Source organism: Panicum virgatum, chromosome 9N (genome assembly GCF_016808335.1).
Source record: "Panicum virgatum strain AP13 chromosome 9N, P.virgatum_v5, whole genome shotgun sequence".
NCBI lineage: Eukaryota > Viridiplantae > Streptophyta > Magnoliopsida > Poales > Poaceae > Panicum > Panicum virgatum.
This window is the reverse complement of record NC_053153.1, coordinates 67,010,166-67,036,300: the sequence shown is the minus strand read 5'-3', so window position 1 is coordinate 67,036,300 and position 26,135 is coordinate 67,010,166. Positions and strand designations below refer to the sequence as shown.

Here is a 26,135-nt window from a genome sequence, read left to right as displayed (position 1 = left end):
TCTTACATAAACAACGTGCCTAGACACGCAGGAAAAAAGTGCTACAAACTTCAGATATTGTTAACAAATGTATCATCCCAAATTGTACTTAGCACAGACGACACATTTTCTTCCTCTTTTATTGCTCATGTGTACTGGTGTCTATACACAATGAATGATATCTGTTAATGCATTTCCTCTACCAGCTTTACACCTTAGGACGTTTTGTAACAAAGCCCTAATAGGATGAAACATTGTGTCTTGACAACAGATCAAAGGGTCAGAGGAGTTGGTTAAGATCAATTTGTATCAGCAAACAAATTGTTTAACCAGTTGATCTACATTGGAAATTCCTTTTCACCATGAAAACTACTTGGGTTAATTCCTCTAACAAAATTATGCCTCAGTAGAATCATCTTGATGGCTGAGGTGAAAATTCTGCTGACATGAAAAATGAGGGTGTCAATGAAAACTTAAGGTGTCAATTAGGTGTCGAGGAACGTCCCCTAGACCCACTACAATGATGAAAAGGTTTGATCGACCCAGTCAGAGAGCCTGCGGATCTTTTTGGTCATTTCAGCACTCTTTGAAAAGTAGGACTCTGCATTTACAAGCATCACAGTGGCGTCATGTCGGACAGCCTCCAGAGTTCTGTAGTAATTGTTCGCTAATCTTGTCTTGATCACCTCTGTGGAAAATTGGACAGGAAACCTAGGGAAAGAAATTGTATGGCCAGGAGTCAATTAAGATGAACATTTCTATTAGAATAACAAATGTAACTCAATAGATATTTGTAGGTTCTTACTGACCAACAAAATGATTTGTAGGACCTAATATTCTAGATAATCTCATGTATAAATAAAAGGAAATGAGAAAAAAAATATGTAGACATTTGTTTGGACTTGGTCAACCTTTTGTGAAGTATAATTTTTAACAAATATTGCCTCTCAAATCATAATTTCAATGAAAAATCGCTTAAAAACAGCATACAATAATTACCTGTTCACAAAGTCCAACTTTTCAGTGACCTTGTCTAACTTTAGAACACCATAACGATCCTGTAAAACCACAAAGAAATATTGTTAAAGATCCATACCACAGCAAAAAAGGTAGCAAAAGTGTAATGAATAAAAACTAACTTCACCTGATTCCCGTGCGACATTTCTTGTAAATCTTCCATTTCTGATAACAATTTATCTCGAATCTCAAGATTAATATGCGGATGTTTCCATGGAACCCATAAATTGCCTACATCATGAAGTTCCCAGGGGCTATGTGGGTGCTCAGAACTATCCTTCTTATACTGTACGACATATTTCTCCCATGGGCTATCTGGGAAATCAGTTGATTTAGGTTTTACTGCCACAACCCGTCCCTCCCACCAATTTCCTCCCCGTTCTTCTTCATCCCTCCACCAAACTTTGCACTTATCTCTGTGGGTCCAATTCCGCTCCATAGCAGCTTCATACCTTGTTTTTTCCACAAGAAAATCTGGATAGCTAACTAGCTCAGGCAAGGTGACCATAAATGTTTTGCCAAACCCAGTGGAAGCGCGATCAATGAATTCAATGGATAGTTTACAGCAGCTTTCACCAGATCCTTTGTAAGAGGAGTAATCAAGACCCTGTATTTTGCAAAGTTCTACAGCTTTAAGGCCTTTTATCCGCTTCCAAGGGCAAGGATCAGATGATCGCTCTCCTTCAAGATATTCCTTGTGGCCCTACAAATATAGCAAGCCCAGAAAGGAGGATCATAATAGTGAAATACTATATAAAGTCAACCCAAGCATGTTTGTATTTCATTCACTTTACATATGGTTTTTCCACCATCATCTACTAGCCCTACCTTGGGGGCAAGGAGAAGCAGCGAAATGTGAGAACAAAAATGAGAAGTTCCATCCCCATACTTTCTGCAGACTATATTACAAATATGAAAAATAGCATTACCTGCCACAAGTACATAATCTCATCACCCAGTTGAGGAATATAACGGTAACTATCTTCATGCTCGTGCAACATTAACCATGAATACTTTAAGGGCCCCTGGTGCTTTTTACCAAATAGATGTGTATCAGGAAAGTTGCTACTCTCTCTTTTGTTCCTGGCAGACCTTAAACCAACCGTTTTTGAGGTTGGCCACATTACTTCCCGCACATCTGTGACAATTCGTCTTCCACTAGTTGAAGCTTCATAGGAACTATAAGAATCTTTCACTTGAGAAATATCATCCCGTAGTGTGCCATCACCATAGTGCGCATATGACTTCCTTGTGCTTCTTCGCAATCTACTGCTTGCAGCTGTAACATGACTATATTCTGGAGGTTGGTATCCACCATCGTCATTTGAGATAGAAGTACTATCCTCGTTTGCATATTCATCTGAATCCATTTTTTTCCTGTTATTTGTCTTTGACCTTTTGTACACTGCAGTAAACGTCTTTGGAGAATCCAAGAGCAGCTTTTTCGAATCATGTAAATCAATGCTTTTATCTGTGCATTCCTGAGAACTTTTGGACGCATTGAGTATGTCCACATTCCTAGGTTGATTTATCGAAGAATCATCATCATGCCGTACTGAACCTTCACCATGCTCGGCGTTCATGATATTTCCCTCTGCTGCACTTCTTGATTTGTCAGGCACACTTGCTCCATCTGCAAAACATCTTGGTTTCAACTTCAGTTTCAAGGAAGGCTGAGAAGTATTGTTAACTTGTATGGTATTATTTGCTCCATCTGCCCAGGCATTATTATTGTTAGTTATCTTTTCTTTGTCCCCAAAATTTTCTCCATTATACTCATCAGTAGTGTGGTTTTCCTGAATGTTATCTAGAATTGTTTCAGGTCGTATTTCTTGTACATTTTGCCCAACACTTTGCTGGATTCCACCACCATATTCATGAGGCATCTCCTGACTACCTGATCCTTCAATATCCTGTGAAGCTGCATTATTTGGAGTGGACCACAACCCTCCCGCTCGATCACTGACCTTGAAACGCTTTGAGGATCGCATCTTAACTTCACCCCACCTAATTGAGTTGTTACTGTGAACAGCAGAACCATCATACAGACCACCATCTGCTAGTAATTCAGCCTTGCAAGCAGAGGAATGTCTGTGTTCAACAGTTAGTTCAGGCTCTACTGATTCATGATTAGCTAGAGCAAGAGAATCCTGTGTGGAGCATTCTGCTTTTCCACTTCCTGAAGGAAATGGAATCTTCAAACCACGGCGTGGTATTCTGAGGACTAATTTTCTACCAGTTCCAGAATTTCCCTTATTATCCGTAAATTGAGAAGGTTGTGTAACATCTTCCTCTGTACTAAATCTTAGTTGGCCAGCGTGTTCTAACTGTTCAGCATCAGTACTATCTGTGTTCAATTCACTGTCTGAGAAACTTCCCTCTGAGTCATCTTCATCCTCTTCCGTTGAAGCTCCTATCTTTGAGAAAAAATTGAGTGCATTTCGAGCAGCACGTCTTTGAGGACGCAATTCCCTGGATTTTGGGGACCTTTTCCTTTTGCTTGAACGTCCATTCCTAGACTTCGTACTTCTATGTGGCCTTGACACTGTAGCTGTATCAGGCTCATCCAAAATCTTTTTCCTAACTCGCCGACCAGATGAAGTAACAAGTTCAGCCTGCACAACATGTAATAGAAGGAAAATATGCCGAAAAGTTTAGAACACAGCACAGAGGAATACAGGATGATATTGAAAGTTGACACTTACCTCAGATTTTTTCTTCTTTCTTCTTGACCGGCGGAGATGAGCAGCACTACTAGGGTTATCTGCATCAATTTCTGCACTTGAATATGAAGTACCCGAGGAATCACCACTCATAATTTCCTGTTCTCCTTCACTTGAATTCTCATCCATGCCATTGTACTCAGAATCAGTATCGTCAGAGATAACTTCATTTTCTGGTTCAAGCTCAATGAAGTCTGTTATCTCTGGAAGTGGTTCCCACCTATCGGGATCAATAATTGGGATGGTTTGATATTCACCAGTGGTCGCATTGTACGTGGGGCCAACAGCAAAGTTCACAGAGGGAGGTCGCCACTCAATACCAAGTGTACCTAACCGACGTTTCTGGTACATACTCTGGAAGGGCTCTGGATATGGCATCATACCTGAAATTGGCAAGTATGCATAGCATGATTGCAATTGAGTAGTAAAAGCACGAAGAGGGCTGATAGGGAAGTTACATACCAGCATCACATAAGAAGTCTTGCATATTCCTCCTATGTGGTATAAGCTGTGTTTCCTACATAAACAGAGCAAAAGCTGCATAAGGAAAAGCTGCATAGCTCACAGCTCATGGGCTTTTTAGAAGAAAAAAAAACTTCACAAAGTTATGAAAGGTTTAAATTCTGGTAGTTTAAGGAGAACTATGCTCCCTGTTTGTTTAATCAGGCTTTCAGCATTTCCATAGTCTTGTAGTGCTTACATTATATCAGAAGAGTATTAAAAACCTAGAAAGCCAGACAGTTACCAACGCAAATTGAATTTTTGAAGTAACCTGGATGCGTATACAATGCCAAATTAGCTAGCAGCAGCATCTAGAGTGGATAATGAAAAACATGCTGTTGTTTGAGGGGAAGAGGATAAAAAAACTAAGGTAAACAACAGGCCAACCCAGCCCACCAGACAGATCCAACCCTACCACCCAATTATCACAGCACTCTGATCTTTTCTCCTCAATCCTGAAAACTCTAGCTGCCTCTCTTGCCGCAATATTTTTGCTCTTTCTCTGTTCACCTTCCAATTATCATGTTTGCTGAGGTGACAACAGGGCCTCACAATTAACGATAAGCGAGCACAGCAGCCATGTCGAGACAACGGCAGCTATAGCAACAATGAGCAGCAAAGTGATGGCACCAATTTCCTTGAAAGCAATATATTATGTTGGAATCATTCCATTCATTAATCAGATTTAAACAATGCAATGAATGAAATTATGCATTTCTGAAAGAAATCATCTGAACTGTAGTACTTAACGAAAATTGTAACTTTCTTAACAAACCTGATCAATAACGCCTCCATTGGTATCTCGAATGAGGGGTCGATAGTCTCCAAGGAAGAACTGTTAGAGAACGCACATAGTCAGAACTACAAACAAATTCATAAAAAGATAATAATGTGCTCAAAGGGGTGTTTTTTATTATCTTAGTACAGTCATGTAACTATAGGCACATGGGTTGATGATTTTGTTAATATCTGCCAGACTAGGAATTTATACAGTACCAAATTGAACTGAGACATCAAATATGTATGTTATTCTTACTCATCAAACAAATCACATCATCACTGAGCTCCATAAACATGATAGTTGAGTAACAACTTGTGTACCTGATCATATTTTGCGTCCTTCTGGGACTCTCCTTGCCCAGTACCAATGATGAATATTTGCCCAATTTCGTCCGATAAAATAAGTGACGTGCCATCCCTAGAAGATCATCCAGCATATCATAAAGAGAACATGACAGATGATTTATTCACATTCATTACCAATTCAAAATAAAAATATTGTCAGGTCTCTTACTCCAATCCTATTAAGAGCTGAAGAAATGCACTACAAGGATAACTTCCATAGGATCCCTACTTAATGTAGCCAGAGGTAATGTGGCACCTATAAATAACCAAAGGCTATGAAGCCACCAGAAGTCCACCCAAGGAGATCTCATCCATAGCAAGTAGAAGCAGGAGTGTGTGTGAATATTGGGGGCTAGCTTATTCTTCTGCATGAGATTCTTTTATAGGGAGATAACATGACACCTCATAGGATTGAGAGGGTTATGAGAATTATAATTCCCTTGTACTCTTTGATGTTATTACAAGAATTCTAGTGGGTTCTGAAGCGATACCTACAAAAGTTGTGCATAAAGGAAGGCATTTCGTTTATTAACCATCTCAATATCTTCAACAATAATTCGCCTTGCTGGCTAGTGCGGGCATGAAAATTGAGGATAACAATAAGGTTGTCAAATTGGAATTCTTGTAGGGAGGACACTATCTCAGCTTCAACGAGGCCGTTTGCATTTCTATTTGTGCGGAGTCCTTTGCACAAGGTTGACAAAAGACTAGAACTTCTTGTGTTAAGAGTTTTTGTACAGGCAGAGCTGCATGAGTCATGTATAACTTTGGGAATCAATTATTTAAACAGTAAACATCTTGGGCAAAACAGCAGCAACAAGCTTTGTTGTCAGTATGTGCTGGTGCCTGGATTTTTAATCAGGTCAGATAAAATAAACCTATTATAATGACAATAGGGTCAAAGCCTTCAGCATTATTTAAATGTGTGGCCCTGTTTATATTTATTCACATGGAAATCATTCACACATGTAAATTACAGATTTATAGTGCACAAGGAAACATAAAACAGTGTTTCGCCAACACATGGCCTTGCTAATTTGTCACACCACCGCAACCTTGTTGAAGATAGGCCCCACAAGTCATGTCATCTCGAAGATCAGAACCCTGAACTGGCATCACCACCCCTCCCTCACGTGGGCTCGGCGCGTGGGTGGGGATGGGGATGTTTTTTTTTGGGGGGGGGGGGGTGTAAAGTCACTAGAATCACAGACTGTCCAAGAAATTCTTTTTGGATCCAATCTAGAAAATGTTATCTAAGTGCCATACTGAATCTCATGGTATTCATAGCATGTGTTAAGTAAAACAAGCTTGCGAAGAAAGTTTGCAATGATACTTACGGAGAGAACTTCCCATCAACTAGTTTAAAATGCCCTGTTTCATAAATTTGCACGGGTTTTCCTTCCCATATCTGGTGCAGAAAAACTGGATTAGATTTTTCAGGTATGGATATTGTTATAAAATAAAGGAATCTGGTTAGGAGCATACATCCCAGATGATCGTCTTTCCATCATACCCAGCACTCATAGCAATACGAGGGTTGAATGGATGCACATCAAGAACAAATGTCTGTTAAGAATGAAGTTGATCAAATTAAAAAGAATAACATTACTGCAAGCTAAAGATTCTGAGTAAGTAGAAGTTGAATAACAATACGCTGATGAAATGCAAAAGAACAGAAATCATGACATTGTATCAAGCAGCACCACAGATGCTTATTGTTAAAGAAGTTTGTTAGACATAAGATTAAAGGCATAGAACTCATGCAAGTTTGATGGTACTACACCAACTATACCTCAAATCATCATCAAGAAATTCAATAGTGATACAGGTTAAACAAGAAACTTCACATTATCACATCATTGCAAGAGAAAACTAGTAATTTATTTCAGATAATAGCACTGATGTCAATCTCTACACATATAGTCTGTTGCCAAAACAATATTAATGCACCAAATGGAAGTAAAGGGATGTGAAATGCAGTCACTGAACAAGAACCCAAAACTCCAGTAAGGTCCAAGGATGACACTAAATGGAAGACCTTACACATTAAATAAACAATTAAGAAAGAAGAGGTATAAGTTCTCAACAGTAACAAAAATAAGCAGCGGCAACTCAACAAAGTTTGCCAAAGAAAAAGGGGGGAAACATTTAAAAAAAAAACTCGAGCGGCAGGGAAAAGACCACCCCCACGGCATTGCACTAAGAAAGAAATCTCAGCCAAGCCAGCCGTGAAAACCCCTGAACTCCGGTTTCACCCTAGAGGGCCGCACCGTAACCTAGGCCGACCACGACCCACTGGGTCAGCGACCACTGCAACTACCCCCTGGTAAGAGGGCCCAGACCAACCACAGGTGCCACAGGCTGGCACTACTTTTACGGGTTGCCAACAAGGGGTATTTTCCGCTGGCACCAGGATTTGAACCCTGGTTGGTGTCTTCCTCAACTAGGAAGCTTACCACTACACTACATGAGTTTTTCTGCTCCTTTTTATGTTTAATCATCATTATCAGTGATCTTGGCAGAGCACTCAAGGCAATAATAATTAATAATAACGTGATGAACAATCCTTAAAAAAGGGAAGCTTAAGCTGAAGGGAAGAGGTAGTCCATTCACTTATACTTCAACACTCCTCACGTGCAGGCTTCCTCAGGCCTCAAACGTGGAAATCAGGAGTTGGCTGCAATTATTTTATTTAATCGTGCCCACCAGGATTCGAACTCGAAACCTCTAGCCCTGATACCATATTGAGTTATATGCACCAACCAATTCAACCCAAAAGCTTAAGCTGATGGGAAGAGGTAGGCAATTCACTTATACTTCAACTAATAGCACCCTAACAAACTAACTACTGAGTTACCCGCAGACTGAGTACCAACCACAATATAGCATTCACAAAATGAAAGCATAATGCATAGGATGTTAGAAGCTCAATTCTAACTCTCATTGAGCTGAGAGGATGACAATGAACTTGGGGCAATTTTCTGGTTTTCTCATATTCACAAACTCAAAACCATGCCAACCCAAGGGGCTGGGGATACATACTTATAGGCAGCCAAGACAGGCAGCCAAAGGTTGCTGCAGCAAAAGATGCTAAGATGCTAGTCAAAAGAACTAAAGCTAGATGCTGTCCTAGCAAACTGACTGTCCTAGCAAGATGCTGTCCTAGCAAACTGAAATATGCTAAAGGAATATATGCCCTGGTCCTTGCAAGGACTCTATGCCTTATCCATCCAGCACAAAGACTTATCCATCATTCTCCCCCTAAGTCTTGTGCGTCGTCTTGTGGGAGGATTGGACCATCCCGGTCCTGGAGCAGAGCTCAAGGAACTTGATCCTCCCAAGGAGCTTGGTGAGCAGGTCTGCAAGCTGGTCCTTGGTGTTGATGTAGCTTGCCTTGATGCTCCCGTCCTCCAAGCAGCCTCGGATGAAGTGGTACCTCACCCGGATGTGCTTGCTCCGTTCATAGAAAACGGGGTTCTTCGCCAAGGCCAGGGCGGACTTGCTGTCCACCCTGAGCTCCACCGCTCCAATGTCTCTGCCGAGTAGATCACCCAACAGTCGAGCGAGCCAGAGCGCCTGAGTCGACGCAGTGGAGGCCGCTATGTACTCGGCCTCGCAGCTGGACAAGGCCACCACCTGCTGCTTGACCGACTGCCAGCTAACGAGGCACTCGCCAAGGAAGAAGAGGATCCTGCTCGTACTCTTGCTGGTGTCGATGTCGCCGGCGTGGTCGCTGTCGCTGTACCCGACGAAGTGTGCCGCCCCAGGGCACCTCGGGTAGTGGAGACCGTGGTCGAGAGTCCCCGCAACATAGCGGATGATCCCCTTCACGGCCTGCTGGTGCTCCGTCGTCGGTCGCTGCATGAACCGACTGACGTAGCCGACGGAGAACGCCAAGTCCGGCCGTGTGTGGGCGAGGTAGCGGAGGCTCCCCACAAGACGCCGGTACTGAGTAGCGTCCACCTCCTCCGCCGTGCTGTCACGGCTCAGCTTCAGCCTCTCCTCCATCGGAGTGAGGGCTGGGTTGCAGTCGGTGAGCCCAGCGAGCTCGACGACGCGCTTGGCGTAGGCGGTCTGTCGAAGTGTGATCCCGGAGTCGTCCTGGTGCACCTCGATCCCCAGGTAGAAGGAGAGAGGCCCCAAGTCGCTCATCTGGAAGGTGGCCTTCATCTCCTCCTTGAACACTGCCACCTCCGCATCCTTGGTGCCGGTGATCACCAAGTCGTCGACGTAGACACCCACCAGCAGGGCATTGCCTCCTTTGCCCCGCCGGTAGATGGCCGCCTCGTGCGGGCTTTGCTCGAAGCCCATCCCCTTGAGCGTGGAGTCCAGCTTGGCGTTCCACGCCCTCGGGGCCTGCCGCAAGCCATAGAGGGTCTTGCGCAGACGTAGCACCTTACCCTCCTTGCCGGGGATCGCAAACCCCGGCGGCTGGTGCACGTAGACCTCCTCCTTCAAGTCGCCGTTGAGAAACGCCGACTTGACGTCCATGTGATGGACACGCCAGCCCTCCTGGGCAGCTAGCGCAAGGAGGAGTCGCACGGACTCCATCCGTGCCACGGGAGCGAAGGCATCGTCGAAGTCGACTCCCTCATGCTGCACGAAACCTCGTGCCACCAGGCGAGCCTTGTGCTTGACGACGGTGCCGGCCTCATCCCTCTTCAGCTTGAACACCCACTTAAGGGTGATCGCACGGTGACTGCGAGGGAGATCAGCAAGCTCCCAAGTGCGGTTCTTCTCAACCGCGTCCATCTCCGACTGCATCGCGGCACGCCAGGCCGCGTGTCCCTCGGCCTCTGCGAAAGACCGAGGTTCGCCATCGTCGCACGCGAGGTGCAACTGCGCCTCCAGGTCGTGAGGCACCAGTCCCGGCACCGGCTGGTCACCGAGAAGGTCCTCCATCGTACGGTACCGCAACGGCTCGCCGTCATGGTACGCGTCGACGCGCTCCTCGTCGTGAGAGAGCGGAGTAGCGAACTCCACCGGACTGTGCTCAGCACGAGCAGGTGTCGAAGTAGACGGGCCCGGAGGAGTAGCTATCGGTACTGGAGTGCGCGGCGTCGCCGGCTGTGGTGGTGCAGCCGAGGAACTCGGCGCAGCCGGAGTCGTAGCGGAAGGGCGTGGTGCCGCCGGTGTGGCGGGCGCCGGAGTCGGTGGAGGCTTGGGGACCGGGGTAGGCACGCTCGGCGAAGAAGAGCTGCCTACTCCCCCAGCTCCCTCGAAGTGGACGTACTCGACGGTGAAGTCGTCGTACGTCGGAGCCGAGCCGTCGTCCACCGCCTTGTCCCACGCCCATCCTCGCCCTTCGTCGAACACAACGTCGCGCGCCGTGCGCACACGCTGTGTCTCCGGGTCGAGAATGCGGTAGGCCTTCGAACCCGCCGCGTAGCCGATGAACACTCCCGGAGTGCTCCTGTCGTCGAGCTTGCCGATGTGGCCAAGCTCCTTGGCGAACGCGAGGCAGCCGAAGACCCGCAGGTGGGAGACCGCCGGCTTGCGCCCATGCCAAGCCTCATACGGCGTCATGCCGTCGAGTGCCTTGGTGGGCGAGCGGTTGAGGATGTAGACGGCCGTCACCACCGCCTCTCCCCAGAAGACAGCCGGCATCCCCCTCTGCTTGAGGAGGGCCCGGGCCATCCCCACAACCGTCTGGTTGCGCCGCTCGACGACGCCGTTCTGCTGCGGGCTGTACGGCGCGGAGTAGTGGCGCTGGATGCCCTCATCCACGCAGTACGCCGCGAACTCGGCCGCCGTGAACTCGCCGCCGTTGTCGGTGCGCAGCACGCGCAACTTGCGGCCGCTCTCCGCCTCCGCAGCAGCCTGAGCACGCCTGATGGCGTCCGCAGCCTCTCCCTTGCTGCCGAGGATCATCACCCACATGAAGCGGGAGAGGTCGTCGACGAGCAGCAGGAAGTAGCGCCGTCCTCCTGGTGTGACCGGTGTCACCGGGCCACACAAGTCCCCGTGTACGAGCTCGAGCCGCTCCTTGGCTCGAAAGCTCGCCTGCTGGGGGAAGGAGTGCCGCCTCTGCTTCGTCAGCACGCAGACGTCGCAGAGCTGCTCCACGTGGTCGAGGCACGGGAGGCCTCGCACCATCTCCTTGGCGCCGAGCCGCTTCAGGGCCTCAAAGTGGAGGTGCCCAAAGCGCTCGTGCCACTGCCATGCCTCGTCGTCCCTGCGAGCTGCAAGACAAAGAGGTTGGGCCACCCCGACATGGAGGATGTAGAGGCGGTTCTTCCCTCGAACCACCCTGGCGAGAAGCTGGCGACGGTGGTCCCAGATGCGGAGGACCCCGCTGTCGATCACCACACGGGAGCCGCTCTCATCGAGCTGCCCAAGGCTGATGATGGAGTTCCGCAGCGCCGGGATGTAGTAGACTCCGGTGAGCATCCGGTGCTCTCCGGACTTGGCGGTGAAGATCACGGAGCCCACGCCCTTGATCTCCACGGCGGAGGAGTCCCCGAACCTGACGGAGCCACCTACGTCGACGTCCAGGTCGGAGAAGAACTCCCGCCGCCCGGTCATGTGGTGCGTGGCGCCGGAGTCGAGGTACCAGCCATCGACATTGTCGTCGTCGGAGCCGTTGCCGAGAACTCGGGCACGCGGCTCGTCGAGGTGGAGTAGAGCTGTGACAGGCGGTGCCGTCGGGTGCGGCTCCATGTCCCCGTGGAGTAGGAACAGAGCCGGCTCGTCATCCGGCTGGGCCTCCGCGACGTGGGCTTGGCCCCCACGCCTCCGCTGCGGGCAGTCCCTGGCCCAGTGGCCGGGCCTGCCACAGTTGTGGCAGGCGTCGTCTCGTGCCGCCTTGGGCCTGTCAGCGGCGCCGCCCTGAGCATCTCCGCGGGCGCCACCCTCGGCGCGCCCTCGTGCCCTGGCTTGGGCACCTCCGCGCCCCTTTCGCGGCTTGCCGCGCTTGCGGCCACCTGTCGAGGAAGAGGGCTCCCCCCTCCTCCTGTCACCGCGCCGAGCCTCCCACTGCTCCTGAGTGAGGTGGAGCTTCCCACCGATGGAGATGCCTCCCGAGGGAGGCTGTGGCTCGTCGTTGTCGACGACCTTGAGGCGACCTATCGCCTCCTCGATCGTCATGGTGGAGAGGCCCAGCAGAGACTCGATCGAGCGAGCGGTCTGTCTGTACCTCTCGGGGACGCAGCGGAAGAGCTTCTCGACGGCTCTCTCCTCGTCCTCGACGGCTCTCTCCTCGTCGTAGGTGTCGTCGCCGAACTGCACCACCTTCTGCAGCAGAGTGTTGAGACGGAGGGCGAAGTCATCAACATCCTCACCTGGCTTGAAGGCCAGGTTCTCCCACTCCTTGCGAAGTGCCTGGAGAGTGGTCTTGCGGGCGCGGTCGCTGCCGATACGTGCCGCAGCGATGGAGTCCCAGGCCTCCTTGGCAGTTCGCTTCTTGGAAAGCGTGAACTGCATCTCGGACGGGGCTGCTGCGATGAGAGCATCTAGCGCCCGTCGATCCTCATCGTAGCCGACGTCGCCGTACCGGACTGCCTCCCACATGTGCCGCACCTGGAGCTTCACCTCCATGACTGCGGCCCACTCGACGTAGTTGGTCTTGGTGAGGGTGGGCCACCCACCGCCGGGACCGACGTCCCTGACCACCGCCTGGAGGCCGTGGTAGCCGGGGGCGCCGCCGCGCGCACCCCAACCAGGAGCGCCGCCACCGCCCTGCGCGCCGCCGCCAGGGGCGCCGCCTCCGCCGCCGGGTGCGCGGCCCATTGGACCGTCGCCGGGCGCACCGCCAGGCGCGCCGCCGTCCAGGCAGCCGCCGGGCGCGCCGCCGTCCAGGCCACCGCCGGGCGCGCGGGCCCCTGGACCGCCGCCGGGCGCGCCGCCGTCCAGGCCATCGCCGCCGGGGTGGGCTGCTGCCCACCGCGTGGTCCGCTCCCGCGCTCTCTCCCTCTCCAACTCCTCAAGGTCCTCGTCGGCGGTGGCGTCGCCGGCGATGGAGCCGCTGAGGCTGCCGCGCAAGGTCTCAACCTCGACCTCCGCCGCACGCGCCGCATCCTCCGCCTCCTCTGCTTCCACCTCCGCCCTGGCCGCTGCTGCAGCGGCTTGAGCCGTCGCTCGCCTGCGCTCCTCTGCCGCGGCGAGCTCGGCGTCTCGTTGGCGCCGTGCGCTCGAGGCGACCGAGCGCTGAGACGGTGCATCGGACATGGCGCGCCTCCAAGGGGCTGTTGCGTGGAGAGGGGGAAGGGAACGGGGAAGAAGCTGCTGCTGGTGCAGCTGCTGCTGCTGCTGCGCTAGCTGCTGGTGGTGGTGGTTGGGCTGCTACAGAGGCTTGGGAAGGAGAGGAGCAAGAGATATCCAACCTACAGGAAAGTACGGCTCGGATACCAGATGTTAGAAGCTCAATTCTAACTCTCATTGAGCTGAGAGGATGACAATGAACTTGGGGCAATTTTCTGGTTTTCTCATATTCACAAACTCAAAGCCATGCCAACCCAAGGGGCTGGGGATACATACTTATAGGCAGCCAAGGCAGGCAGCCAAAGCTTGCTGCAGCAAAAGATGCTAAGATGCTAGTCAAAAGAACTAAAGCTAGATGCTGTCCTAGCAAACTGACTGTCCTAGCAAGATGCTGTCCTAGCAAACTGAAATATGCTAAAGGAATATATGCCCTGGTCCTTGCAAGGACTCTATGCCTTATCCATCCAGCACAAAGACTTATCCATCATAGGAAGCATGAAATATACTTACGGATTCCTTATGGCCGATCAGTGAATGCACCAAGCTCCCATCAGAAGCATTCCATACACAAATTCTGCAATCTGCAAAAAATACAAGGACGATGAATAGAAATGATAGAATTGATCGTTGAATTATCAAAGAAGAATGGGAGAATGACTGATGCTTCTAAAAATAAAACTAAAAAATTAGGTGGATGATTTGAACATGAGGGTGGAGTAGCTGGAGGGGCTTCTACTCGTTCAGTAATATACATCAACTAACACAATAAGGGAGATGCAGGTTATTTGTAAACATGATTCCACGCTCTGGCACAGTAGTAGTTAGAGAAATTACTAAAACAATGTCACTAAGCAAAGCTACTGTTCTAAATTGTGCTGGGGGTGAGGGTGGGTGTTGGGTGTTCATTGTATTATATTATGATCCAAATTCATTGCACAAGAAAAGGCCAACTTCCGATGGAGCGAAGCGGAGGCCCGTCGCCGGGAGGCTTGGACCGGAGCCCCCCCCCCCCCCCCCCCCCCGCCCCGCCCGCGGTCCGGTTCATATAGCCTTTACTCCTCGATGGTTAATCCTCTTGTAAGCCGTCGTTACGTTGTAAAACACACCCGATATAGTGAAGATTTACTGGCTGGCGCCCGTGGTTTTTCCCCTTCCATATTGGAGGGGTTTTCCACGTTAAATCCTCATGTCTCTTGTGGTTGATCTCGTTGTTCTTCATCGTTTATTCGACTTAGCTTATACCACATTGCTAGGAAAATGGTTGACAATCAACAAACTAGGCACAATCATGCAACCCATTCTTGATTTGCCATGAATGAAATCAACATGAAAATTATTCTTTGTGGTGTTCGAGAAAAAAAATCTTTCTGGTCACAATGCAATTAAGCAACTATGAGAAATGAGATGATCAGATTAAAAAAGATACAAGGATCTACTGAAACAATTCAAATGGCAGCAGATGCAAATATTTCTCAAAAACAATAAACAAAGTGTTGTTTCAATATGGTTGCAGGGAGAACATATGAAACAGTAGACTATTACCCATGATAGCAGCAAGTACAAAGCGGTTGTCCAGACTCCAAACAATCATGTTGACACCACGAGGAGTTGGTTGGTATCTTTGACGAGGACCACCTCGAGGTGGTTGAGGAGCCATTGGAGGTGGGGGGACTTTAAGATGGTAAGCACGTGTCCAGCGTCCAACCCTTCCCTGGATCGAGATCAATGCAGAAACAAATTATACAGAAAACTATATCGAACGCAAACATAGCATACATCAAAGGCAGTGATCATGTATATTCTCACGAGAAGGAAGTCTGCTAATGAGCCAGTACACCTGAACTAGCCATCATATAGGATATTTTCGTTACAACTGGCTGCAGCCTGCTGCATCAGGTATTTTATATACTGACCCTTACTACACCCTCTAGTTATTGAAGCATGATTCAATGAAGAAATATGCAGTGGAGACTGAATTATGAAATATAATGGGCAGCTTTTCAGGAGGCGGTCATAGCAGTGATAGCACCATACTACCATAGCAATAGCTGCATTGGGCGGCTGTGAAAGTCATCATGGAAAATATTCACGCAAACAAAGGTTTTCGGGAAAAAAAATTGGAAGTTCTAGGATGCAGTAGCTTACATGTGACCTCCGAGATCGTGGAACCCATATAATTGCACTGCCATCACGTGAGCAGGTAACAATATTATGCGTGAACCTACCAAAAAGAGACCAACTTAGGTCATGTAATAGTTGAAGAGAGAGATGAAATCTTTTTGACATAGGTGAACAACTAAGAGGATTGAAGACAAAAATGACATCTTTTTGACATGGGTGAAGTGAACAACTAAGAACTGATTCCACTAACATATGATCATTTAAAAGGAGTAAACAAACCTTAACAACAACAACAACATAGCCTTTTTTCCCAAGCAAGTTGGGGTAGGCTAGAGAAGAAACCCGAAATAAATAAGTTCAAGGCTCAGGCACATTGATAGCTAGTCTCCAAGCGCTCCTATCCAAAGCTATCTCTTTAGAGATATTCCAATCCTTAAGATCTCTCTTAATCGACTCATCCCACGTCAGTTTAGGTCTACTTCTACCCCTCTTTACATTATCGACCCGCTCAAGAACCCCATTACGCACCGGCGCCTCAAGAGGCCTTCGTTGGATATGTCCAAACCATCTCAGCCGATGCTGGGTAAGTTTCTCCTCAATTGATGTCACTCCGACCCTATCCCGAATAACTTCGTTCCGGACTCTATCCCTCTTTGTGTGCCCGCAAAACCACCGCAACATCCGCATCTCTGCTACACTCAGTTGCTGGACATGTCGCCTTTTTGTAGGCCAACATTCAGCACCGTATAGCATCGCCGGACGAATTGCTGTCCTATAGAATTTGCCTTTTAGCTTTCGTGGCACCCTCTTGTCACAAAGGATGCCAGAAGCTTGCCGCCATTTCAACCAGCCAGCTGAAATTCTATGCCTAACATCTTCATCAATGTCGCCATCCTTTTGTAGCACCGATCCTAAATACCGAAAAGTATCCTTCTGGACCACCACTTGTCCATCTAGACTAACGTCTCCCCCGTCATGCCTAGTCGCGCTGAAATCGCACATCATATACTCGGTCTTGGTCCTACTAAGTCTGAACCCTTTCGACTCTAACGTGCGTCTCCACAACTCTAACTTCCTATTAACCCCTGCCCTACTCTCGTCAACTAGCACCACATCATCAGCAAAGAGCATACACCAAGGGATTTCACCTTGTATATCCCTTGTGACCTCATCCATCACTAAAGCAAATAAATAAGGGCTCAATGCTGACCCCTGGTGTAGGCCTATGTTAATAGGAAAGTCAGTGGTGTTGCCATCACATGTCCAGACAAACGTCGTCGCATCCTTGTACATATCCTTAATGAGGGTAATGTACTTAGTTGGGACTTTGTGCTTCTCCAAAGCCCACCACATGACATTTCTCGGTACTTTGTCATATGCCTTCTCAAGGTCAATGAAGACCATGTGAAGTCCTTCTGTTCCCTATATCTCTCCATCAATTGTCGTATTAAGAAAATCGCCTCCATGGTTGACCTTCCAGGCATGAACCCAAATTGGTTTTGGGTCACACTTGTCACTCTTCTTAGGCGATGCTCGATAACCCTCTCCCAAAGCTTCATCGTATGGCTCATCAGCTTAATCCCACGGTAGTTAGTACAACTTTGAACATCACCCTTGTTTTTGAAGATAGGTACTAATATATTTCTCCTCCATTCTTCCGGCATCTTGTTTGACCGAAAAATGAGATTAAAAAGCTTAGTTAACCATACTATTGCTCTATCTCCTAGGCATCTCCACACCTCAATGGGGATACCATCAGGGCCCATCGATTTACCTCCCTTCATCCTCTTCAAAGCCTCCCCGATCTCTACCTCCTGAATTCTCCTCACAAAACGTCTGTTGGTATCGTCAAAAGAGTCATCTAACTCAAGGGTAGGGCCCTCACTCTCCCCATTAAACAACTTATCGAAGTACTCTCTCCATCTATCCATGATCTCCTCATCCTTCACTAGCAGTCGATCTGTCCCATTAATGCATTTAATTTGGTTGATGTCCCTTGTCTTCCGCTCGCGGATCCTAGCCATCCTATAAATGTCATTCTCCCCTTCTTTCGTGCCTAGCCGCTGATACAGGTCATCATACGCCTTACCCTTTGCTACATTCACAGCTCGCTTTGCAACCCTCTTCGCTAATTTATAGCCCTCGATGTTGGCTGCACTCTTGTCAAGGTGGAGGCGCTTGAAACACTCCTTCTCCTTAATAGCCCTTTGCACCTCGTCATTCCACCACCAGGTGTCTTTTCCCTCCTGTTTGCCTCCCCTACTCACGCCAAACACCTCTGAGGCCACCTTCCGAACACATGTTGCCATCTTTAGCCACATGTCATCTGCGTCTTCTCCTTCTTCCCAAGGCCCCTCACCTAGCATCCTTTCCTTAAACGCTTGTGTCGCTTCCCCTCTAAGCTTCCACCACTTTGTTCTCGCAATCTTGGCACGTTTGTCCCGGTGGACACGTACCCGAAGACGAAAGTCCGCCACCACAAGCTTGTGTTGAGGGACAACACACTCCCCAGGTATCACCTTACAATCTAAGCAATCACGTCTATCCTCCCTCCTAGTAAGGATAAAGTCGATCTGGCTCGAGTGTTGTCCACTACGAAACGTCACAAGATGGGATTCCCTCTTCTTAAACACAGTATTCGCTATCAACAAGTCGTAGGCTAACGCGAAGTTCAACACATCCTCCCCCTCTTGGCTCCTGCTACCGTACCCAAAACCCCCGTGCACTCGCTCGAATCCTACATTAGTCGCACCCACATGGCCGTTGAGATCTCCTATGAAGAGTTTCTCGCTGGTAGGCACGGTATTAACCATGCTATCTAGATCTTCCCAGAACTGCATCTTGGTGCTCTCACTAAGGCCTACCTGAGGGGCATAGGCACTGATCACATTCAAAACCGAATCTCCAACTACCAACCGGATTAGGATAATCCGGTCGCCTTGCCTTCTAACCTCTACGACTCCATCCTTAAGGCTCCTATCAATCAAGATGCCTACACCATTCCTACCCGGAGTTGCTCCCGTGTACCAAAGCTTGAAGCCAGTATCCTCAACCTCCTTCGCCTTCTGGCCCTTCCATTTAGTCTCCTGAACGCATAGAATATTTACACGCCTCCTAATTGCTACATCAACTAGCTCTCGCAACTTATCCGTTAGGGACCCTACGTTCCAGCTACCTATACGAATCCTAATTGGCTCGGCTAGCTTCCTTACCCTTCGCACTCGTCGAGGGAAGTGCGAAGACCCTTGCTCATTTTTCACTACACCCGGGCGTAGATGTAGCGCGCCATTCAGGTGACGACCCGACCCTTGCTCACTTATCATCGTACCTAGGTCATGATACGACGCGCCCTTGGGGGGATGGCGACCCGGCCCTTGCCCATTTATCACCACACCCGGGTTCCGATGTAGCGCGTCGCTAAGAGGGTTACGCCCCAACGAGTTTCTTGTGGGTTTCAAATCCATTAGAGTGGCTATTTTTATGCTGGTTTGCCAAAACCTAACGCAACCCTCCTCCTTTATCCGGGCTTGGGACCGGCTATGCTGAGACGACTCAGGAGAGAGAGTCTTCCAGTCAGTAAACAAACCTTAAGTACGCACAAAATACTTACCAGGAATTTCTGAACTTCAGATTATTTTCTTCCTTAGAGATATGACTGGAATCAGATGAAAATGATCTTGATGCCACTGCACATCCACTAAACTGCACATAGTTTACATCGTTTTCATGCCCAGATAATAGATCCATCTCATGATTTGGTTGGTTGTGTTCCTCAGAAGAACTCTTGCAAGCATTCCATACCTGAAATAAAAATTTCTCTGAAAAAGCCCAATTTTCACTATAGTTAAATCAGAAGTTGACAACAAAAGGTAACAAGAAAAACACACCCTAGCAAAGGTGTCTGAGCTGCCAGTGACAAACACAGTTCCATTAGCATTGAACGCACAACATAGGATTTGGTGATTTGTTGGCTGGACTTGAACAGCGCTTGAAGATGCATCAACGCTCTTCCCTGGCATCAACACCACGTGGATTGGATTATCCAGAAACAGGTATTATTAATGCAGTATACATGCTTCAGTGAACTAACCAGGGGCAACATCTGGGGGCTTTGGTGTATATATTCGTGGAGGTTGTTGGGAGTATCTGGCATCCCAAATCCTGCATGTCCCATCATCTGATGACCTGCCAACATATAGCATTTGATAACTTCAGCAAGCACATAAATGAAAATAGCAAGCAAAACCCTACTTATGTGCAGTGAAGTACTACAGCATGTCAAATGGTGAGGTTATACCATAGCATAGAAGACACAAACACATTCTGAATACACCTTACATGTGTAATAAACGATCAGCATTCAAAATGACAATGAAAATCAGTCCAAGCAAAAGGTTGCCCAACAAACACGTAAAGCAATGCAACACATATCTTTTTATTTCGGAAAAAGCAAAATTATCTATGAAGGTAATCCACACAAATTAATTGCCCTAAGATCATAGAAAATGTAAGATCAGTAGACCGCATAAATAGAAGCCCATTCACTGTGAAACAAAACAAATTATACTAGAATATGGCTTTGCATATGTATATTTATTGCCAGTAAAATGGGTAAAAGTAAAACATTTGCCAAATAGTTCTTGGGAAGAAAAAAAAGGAAACATGGTTCACCACTTCAATCAAGTGTGTTCTTAACTGCACATACTGAATAAAGTAATGAGAAATGTCCCAGAAAATTCATTCAAATCCTTTAACCTGGCAATCTAGCTTCATAATTTCTTTAATCAAGTATCAGCCTCAGTTAGGGCTGGAATCGAGCCGAGCCTCGACTTTTTTCGAGCTTTCTTTGAAATCAATATATTCGTATTTATTATAGTCTCCCGCGTTGTTTGATATTCAACTTCAAATCGAGCATAACGAGCCGAGCCGAGCTTGCCAAAATTGACTTTTGTTCCAAATCAACTAATCTTTATTTTAAAAAAAGAACGAACGTAATCGGAGCAATTTTGAAACGAGCCACCGAGCCAGCTTAACGAGCTTTTTTTCCAGCCCTAGCCTCAGTCAAACATGAAAACTACAGCACTGCAGCAGATTACATACAGTTGTTATGCCATAAGCTGGTGTCAATTACATTCATGCAGAGCATTTTCATTTGAAAGCAGTTGCATCCAGTTTGCATGTAGCAACAACAACCAACAAAGTGGCACGAAACACATTTTATTATCAGGGAAAAAGGAAAGAAAAAGGAGCACTCACGACAACAGCTGGAAAGCAGCACCTGGCCTTGGACTAAATGCAATAGCAGTAACTGCTCCTGTGTGCCCCTTCAGCACTGAGACTGGCATTCCATCAGGCATACGCCACTGCATTGGTAAAAGTAGTTATGGAAGATAAGAATAATGTTATGGCCAAGAAAGAATGTTATGACAGTTTACTTAGGAAGAATGAGAACTACCAAACTCACCACTCTAATAATGAAATCATTGGATGAAGATGCCACCACAGCATTATTGGAACTGACAGCAAGATCAGTAATATCACCCTTGATTTGGAAAATGGAACAGAACAAGTGGAATTAAGTTATCAGTGAAAGGTCAGTTTATATATATGCAACGCAGCCACAACTTACTTCATGGCCCCTGCAGCTAGCCAGACAAAAAGCTGTTTCCATCGCCCATATTTTAACAAGGCGGTCATCAGAACCAGTAATAACATAACGCCCCGTGCGATCAAAGGTAGCTGCAGAAACAGGATTACTATGAAAGCAATACAACAGATAAAAAAGATGTATTGATGATGGAGTAAGATGGTTTGGGGTAAAAAAGATGTATTGATGATGGAGTAAGATGGTTTGGGGAACCAAAGACAACAAGGCAGCAACAAAATTTGTCAATGATATAGTAGGGGAAAGAATAAGGTCTTCTGGAACAGAATGAACAGCATATAAAAATTGTTAACTGAATTAACTAACAAATTTTGATCAACCACAGGAATTTTTCTAACAAGTACAGCAGGCCTTAACATTGAGTTGATTCATGAGGGACACAACAAAATACATGTTGAATTGCACCCTAACTCCCTAAGTGATGCCTAAGCTTAGTAAGCCACATCTTTTTCTTAGGCAGTGATTGGTTGCTGCTGCACCTTACTCTCCTTAACTTCTTAGCCTACTGGCCACGGGCATGGACTCAAGTTTCTTGACTAACTTTGCCTAAGGTTAGGTGGCCATTTTTCTTGCTCGTAAAGTGTGGCAAGTTAGCCACCTTACTCAAGAATGTGGGGCAAAATTAGTTATCAATTGAAATGCCAAATGCGCCCTTAGTTCAAATACTAGCAACAAACCATATATTTAAGCATAGAGAGCAAGAAAGTTAAACTAACCACAATACACAGCATTTTGATGTCCCCTCAATCGTTTTATGATTTGCATCTTTTCAACAAGGGTAGATGGCTTTGCGATAGCATAGCACGATGCACGTACAGAGGGAGCCCGACAGTGTTTAGTAAAACCACCAATCTCTCTTAAACCTAGACCATGAACTTGATCAGCCTGTATGTGCGGCCAACGAAGATAGCTTGGCATCTTGGGAGTTTCCTTATCTTGCCTGTCAGCTAAAGGATCCAAAAATGCATAAGCACATTACCATACTATAACATGGAAAAACAGGATAAATCGAACTGCTACAACTGGAAAAATAAAATTGCATATACAGATTATCAAAGAATATTAAAACGAAAAAAATGCATTGAACACCATGATATACATACATGCAAGAAGAGAAAAGGAGTTGGAGCCAAGAAGTGTTGGAACATCAGCAGCATTTGGAGAAACTGCCCCAATCAAGTTGTGTGGGTGACAGGAACTAACCATCAGTTGCTTTAATAGCTTTACCAAGTGGTTTTTACCAATGTGGGGGTATCTACAACAAGAAATGCTCAATGTTATGTAATCATTTAGAAATAGAAATAGAAGCAGATTAAGTATAACAGTTCTGCCAGGGTAGGAAGCTTATTTCATGTCTGCTCATTCATTCTGCTAAATTAATATGCTTTCTACTTTTCAAGATAACAGACATTTCAAAATCAAAAACTTAAATCAGTTAAAAACTAGACAGACAAGATATGCAAAACACTAATATCATTTACAAACTGTGGATGAAATATTATGGACTGAAGACTACCCAAGAGGCACCATATGAGTTTATTTGACTTATGCACTAAATACAGTTTTCTTTCCCAATTGTAATCTAAGAAACTAGCAAGTACTCCAACCATTTTAAAATATAAGGCGTCATTTGAATCTCCCAAACTAAACTCTGACTCTTAATTTATCTGATATGCATATATCGTGCAGGAATACTACACTTCCACAGGTGGGACTTTGCTAAATGTCCAACATCTTTTCCTATTGGTAGTGGTGATGTTAAGTTCACAGGAAAAGTATAGCAACATGATCATAACCGTAAGAAAGTACTTTCAAATGTCAATCCAATGGTATATTTTTTGTATAACAATATTTATATCATGCGTGGCTAATTGTTAGTTCAAGGTTACAAGATTTGACACTTAAATGGCATGCCTTATAAAATGAAATGCAGGGAGCATCTCCAGTTCTCCACATTAATTGTAGAATCAATCAAGAGTTTCTCACCTCCACGAGAAAATAACAGATTCAAATGATTAGACAACAGAATAACACATTTGTACCTCTCAGCTAACTTTGCATAACCCAAAGGGAGTGATATGCCATCATCATTTTCTTCACCACTATGAAAACCACCACGCGAATACCAAGCATGGTATCTTCTAGGCAGCAGTTGATGCTCCAGTAGTTCATTGCACAGTTCACCAAAGGTCCGTTTAAATGGACCATGAGATAAAAAATGCATAATGAGAAAGTAAACTTCTCTCATATCAATATCCACACCATCCATGGCTGCAACATCAGCTGACATCACTGAATTCAAAGGATTAACCTTCTCAAGTTCATGACTTGGAAAATCCAGAGGAGCCAAACTTATGGAGGCTGCATTACTGGAAACTTGGTGCTTTCTAAAAGACATGTCTACTAGATCACCTGGATCTGGAAATATAAAGAATAAGTATACACACTAAATTTAATAATCAAGTAAAGCATTAAATAATGAAATGATACGGCTCGGGAGTGGTAAGGAATATATAAAGTAGAAGTACATACATAAAAGCACAGAATCAAAAAAAAAAAGGAAAGACAGCAGCTAGCTGGCAACCACAAGTCCACACGATGTATGAGAGGAAAATGAATAAATTCTTGATGATGCGTCTCAAGTATCAACTAACTTGTGTACTGAAGTGATATGGCAGAACCATGATAAAAAATGGCACTGTGGTGTACAATAATACAAGACTACAGGCAAGCAAAAATCTATCCAGTGGTTGAAAAGCGCAAGCTTAGCAACTCGGTAGTATTACTGTAGCTACAGGAAAGATGGATTCACTAAACTATGAAGCAAAAGCACATCCTGTATAAAACTGCGCCACATAATCAGACCATGCACTGCAGAGATACATCCTACTAAGTCTAATTTATCAATGATACATTGCAGGATACTCTTCAACCTCCCCCCCCCATTCACCCCCTGCCAAACACCAGCATCTATAACATCACCAAAATGCAGGGAATCCTATCAATAAATAAATTATGCAACATACATATATTCAACCTAACTTTTGCACCATCCAGGCATCGAGCTTAACAAACAGATCTTCCCATGCAAACTCACCAGCTCCTAACAAGCAAAACTATTCCGAGATAATTAAATTCATATCACTAAAACCCTAGAATTCATGGCATTCAGGAAACAAGCAGATCCAATATTCAGGCCGCTCAATCATGTTCGTGCATGGAATTCCAACGATTATCAGTCCATGAAGGCCTTCTCCAAATACTCACAGGGGGGGGGGGGCAACCCACATAAGCACTTAATTAAACCCGCGAATTTGACCCAATTATCAATATTGGGGTTCTAAATCATTTCCCTAGCAACGGCACAACCGGAACTGCATCCTCTGCAAGAAATTGGACGCATCAATGGGTTCAAATCTACCATTCTAGCTCAAAATTCTGTAAATCATATACTACATAGGCTAAAGCAGCACGAGGCAGCCCGTAATTCGAGGCAGGGGGGACGGGGGAGGAGAGAGACAGACACCTCCTAGTCGGTGAGCCCTCTGGCAACGCGGCTACAACGGCGCGGAGGCATGCCAGATGCGGAGGGAGCCTCGGCGGCGCCCGTGCGGCACGAAGAGGGCGCCTCCGGCGGCGGCGGAGGGAGGTCGGAGGCCGCGGTCCGGTCGCCCCCACTGCGAGACTAGAGAGAAACAGGGAGACGGGACGGGGGCTGTTGCTTCGCGGGTGTGCGATCCGGATAGGCCGATGGAGGTAGCCTCCCGGGCTAACGGGTATTTTAACGCAACGGGCCAGTGGGTTAGCGGGCTGTGTTTATAGATCCGAGGCACAGCGGCGGGCGGTGCCGCAAAAATCGGAGCAGCAACCACGGCGACCACCTGGAACGAGCTCGCGCAAACCAAATCGGAGGGCACGGCGGCGGTCACGAGCACGCAGGTCGCAGGACCATGAGGCCATGAGAACAGAGAGAGGAGATGAAGGGAAAACCTACCGCCGATCTACGCGGGCCGCCGGAACCACTCTCGCGCAGCCGACAACCGTCGGAGCAGGCGGAGAACGCGAGAAGTAGCGGAGGCGGCGGCGAAGCGAAGCGAACCGCTAGAACGGCGACGACGCCCAGGGAGCGACGAACGGAGCGACCCGGCCAGATCGAGAGCCGCTCGGCGGCCGAGAGGAGAGGACGGGAGGGCACGGGCCAACGACGAAACGAACGCTCCCACCGGGCCGAAAGATGTCCATCGGCCCACAAAGTCGAGACAGGACGAAACAATCGGGTTAGCCCAGGGGAGTTATTTAGCAGTACCCGTGGCCGTGGGTGCTAGGGTAATACGATAGATCCAGTAACCATCAACTGTTCATTCACTTATGTACAGGACGTTCCTATCAAAAAAAACTTATGTACAGGGCGTACTGTGATTGTGCGAGATAATGATGGTCCGTGTTCTAATTAGAATTTCGATTGATTTCTCCAAATTTCTATTAGTATTTGAATTGATTTGTCTGGACTCCGATTAGGATTTCGATGGATGGACAAGAAAACATTGCTTGCTTTAGAAATTTATAGAAATAGTAGAGATTAACACCGCAATCTGCCCAGGTTGATCTCACAAAAAAGAAAGAAAAAACTCAATCTGCCGGGTCACTGTGCAAATTGATGGCAGTCACAAACGAATAAATAATACCCGTCACAGGGTAAATGTCAAGTAAAGACAGCCTAGACCTTATAGATGTTTATATCATTTAAAATTGAAGTAGATTAACACCAATTAGAGTTAGACGATCGGTATTTTTTTTAGCAGAGT

At 46.8% G+C, this 26,135-nt stretch overlaps 1 protein-coding gene across 4 annotated transcripts; it reads right to left on the bottom strand.

Moving 5' to 3' along the window:
- Positions 1-82: 82 nt before the first annotated feature.
- Positions 83-25,596, bottom strand: LOC120690559 (bromodomain and WD repeat-containing protein 1-like). Of its 4 annotated transcripts, none has more exons than XM_039973245.1 (23): positions 24,857-25,056; positions 23,373-23,748; positions 22,434-22,585; positions 22,047-22,277; positions 21,295-21,404; positions 21,130-21,207; positions 20,922-21,028; positions 19,756-19,850; positions 19,553-19,677; positions 19,276-19,466; positions 15,690-15,765; positions 15,087-15,255; positions 14,055-14,125; positions 6,831-6,911; positions 6,683-6,753; positions 5,322-5,418; positions 4,996-5,055; positions 4,182-4,236; positions 3,702-4,102; positions 1,926-3,620; positions 1,124-1,699; positions 979-1,037; positions 83-690 (listed from the first exon to the last, which is right to left on the bottom strand). In XM_039973245.1, exons 2-23 carry the CDS (start codon positions 23,726-23,728, stop codon positions 495-497), a joined length of 5,052 nt encoding a protein of 1,683 aa, XP_039829179.1. In that variant the 5' UTR covers positions 23,729-23,748; positions 24,857-25,056; the 3' UTR covers positions 83-494. The 4 variants fall into 4 exon arrangements, with proteins under 4 accessions (XP_039829179.1, XP_039829182.1, XP_039829181.1 ...); XM_039973248.1 differs by having other exon boundaries at positions 86-690; positions 1,926-3,611; positions 24,857-25,082; XM_039973247.1 differs by lacking the exon at positions 24,857-25,056 and adding an exon at positions 25,325-25,596 and having other exon boundaries at positions 89-690; positions 1,926-3,611.
- Positions 25,597-26,135: the final 539 nt, after the last annotated feature.

Coding starts and splice junctions, on each gene's coding strand:
- LOC120690559 (XM_039973246.1), bottom strand. CDS start 23,728: ATGTCTTTTAGAAAGCACCAAGTTTCCAGTAATGCAGCCTCCATAAGT. Junction 5,056..5,321: donor AGGACGCAAAATATGATCAG/GTACACAAGTTG, acceptor GTTCTCTAACAG/TTCTTCCTTGGAGACTATCG. Junction 3,621..3,701: donor GAAAGAAGAAAAAATCTGAG/GTAAGTGTCAAC, acceptor CTTCTATTACAT/GTTGTGCAGGCTGAACTTGT.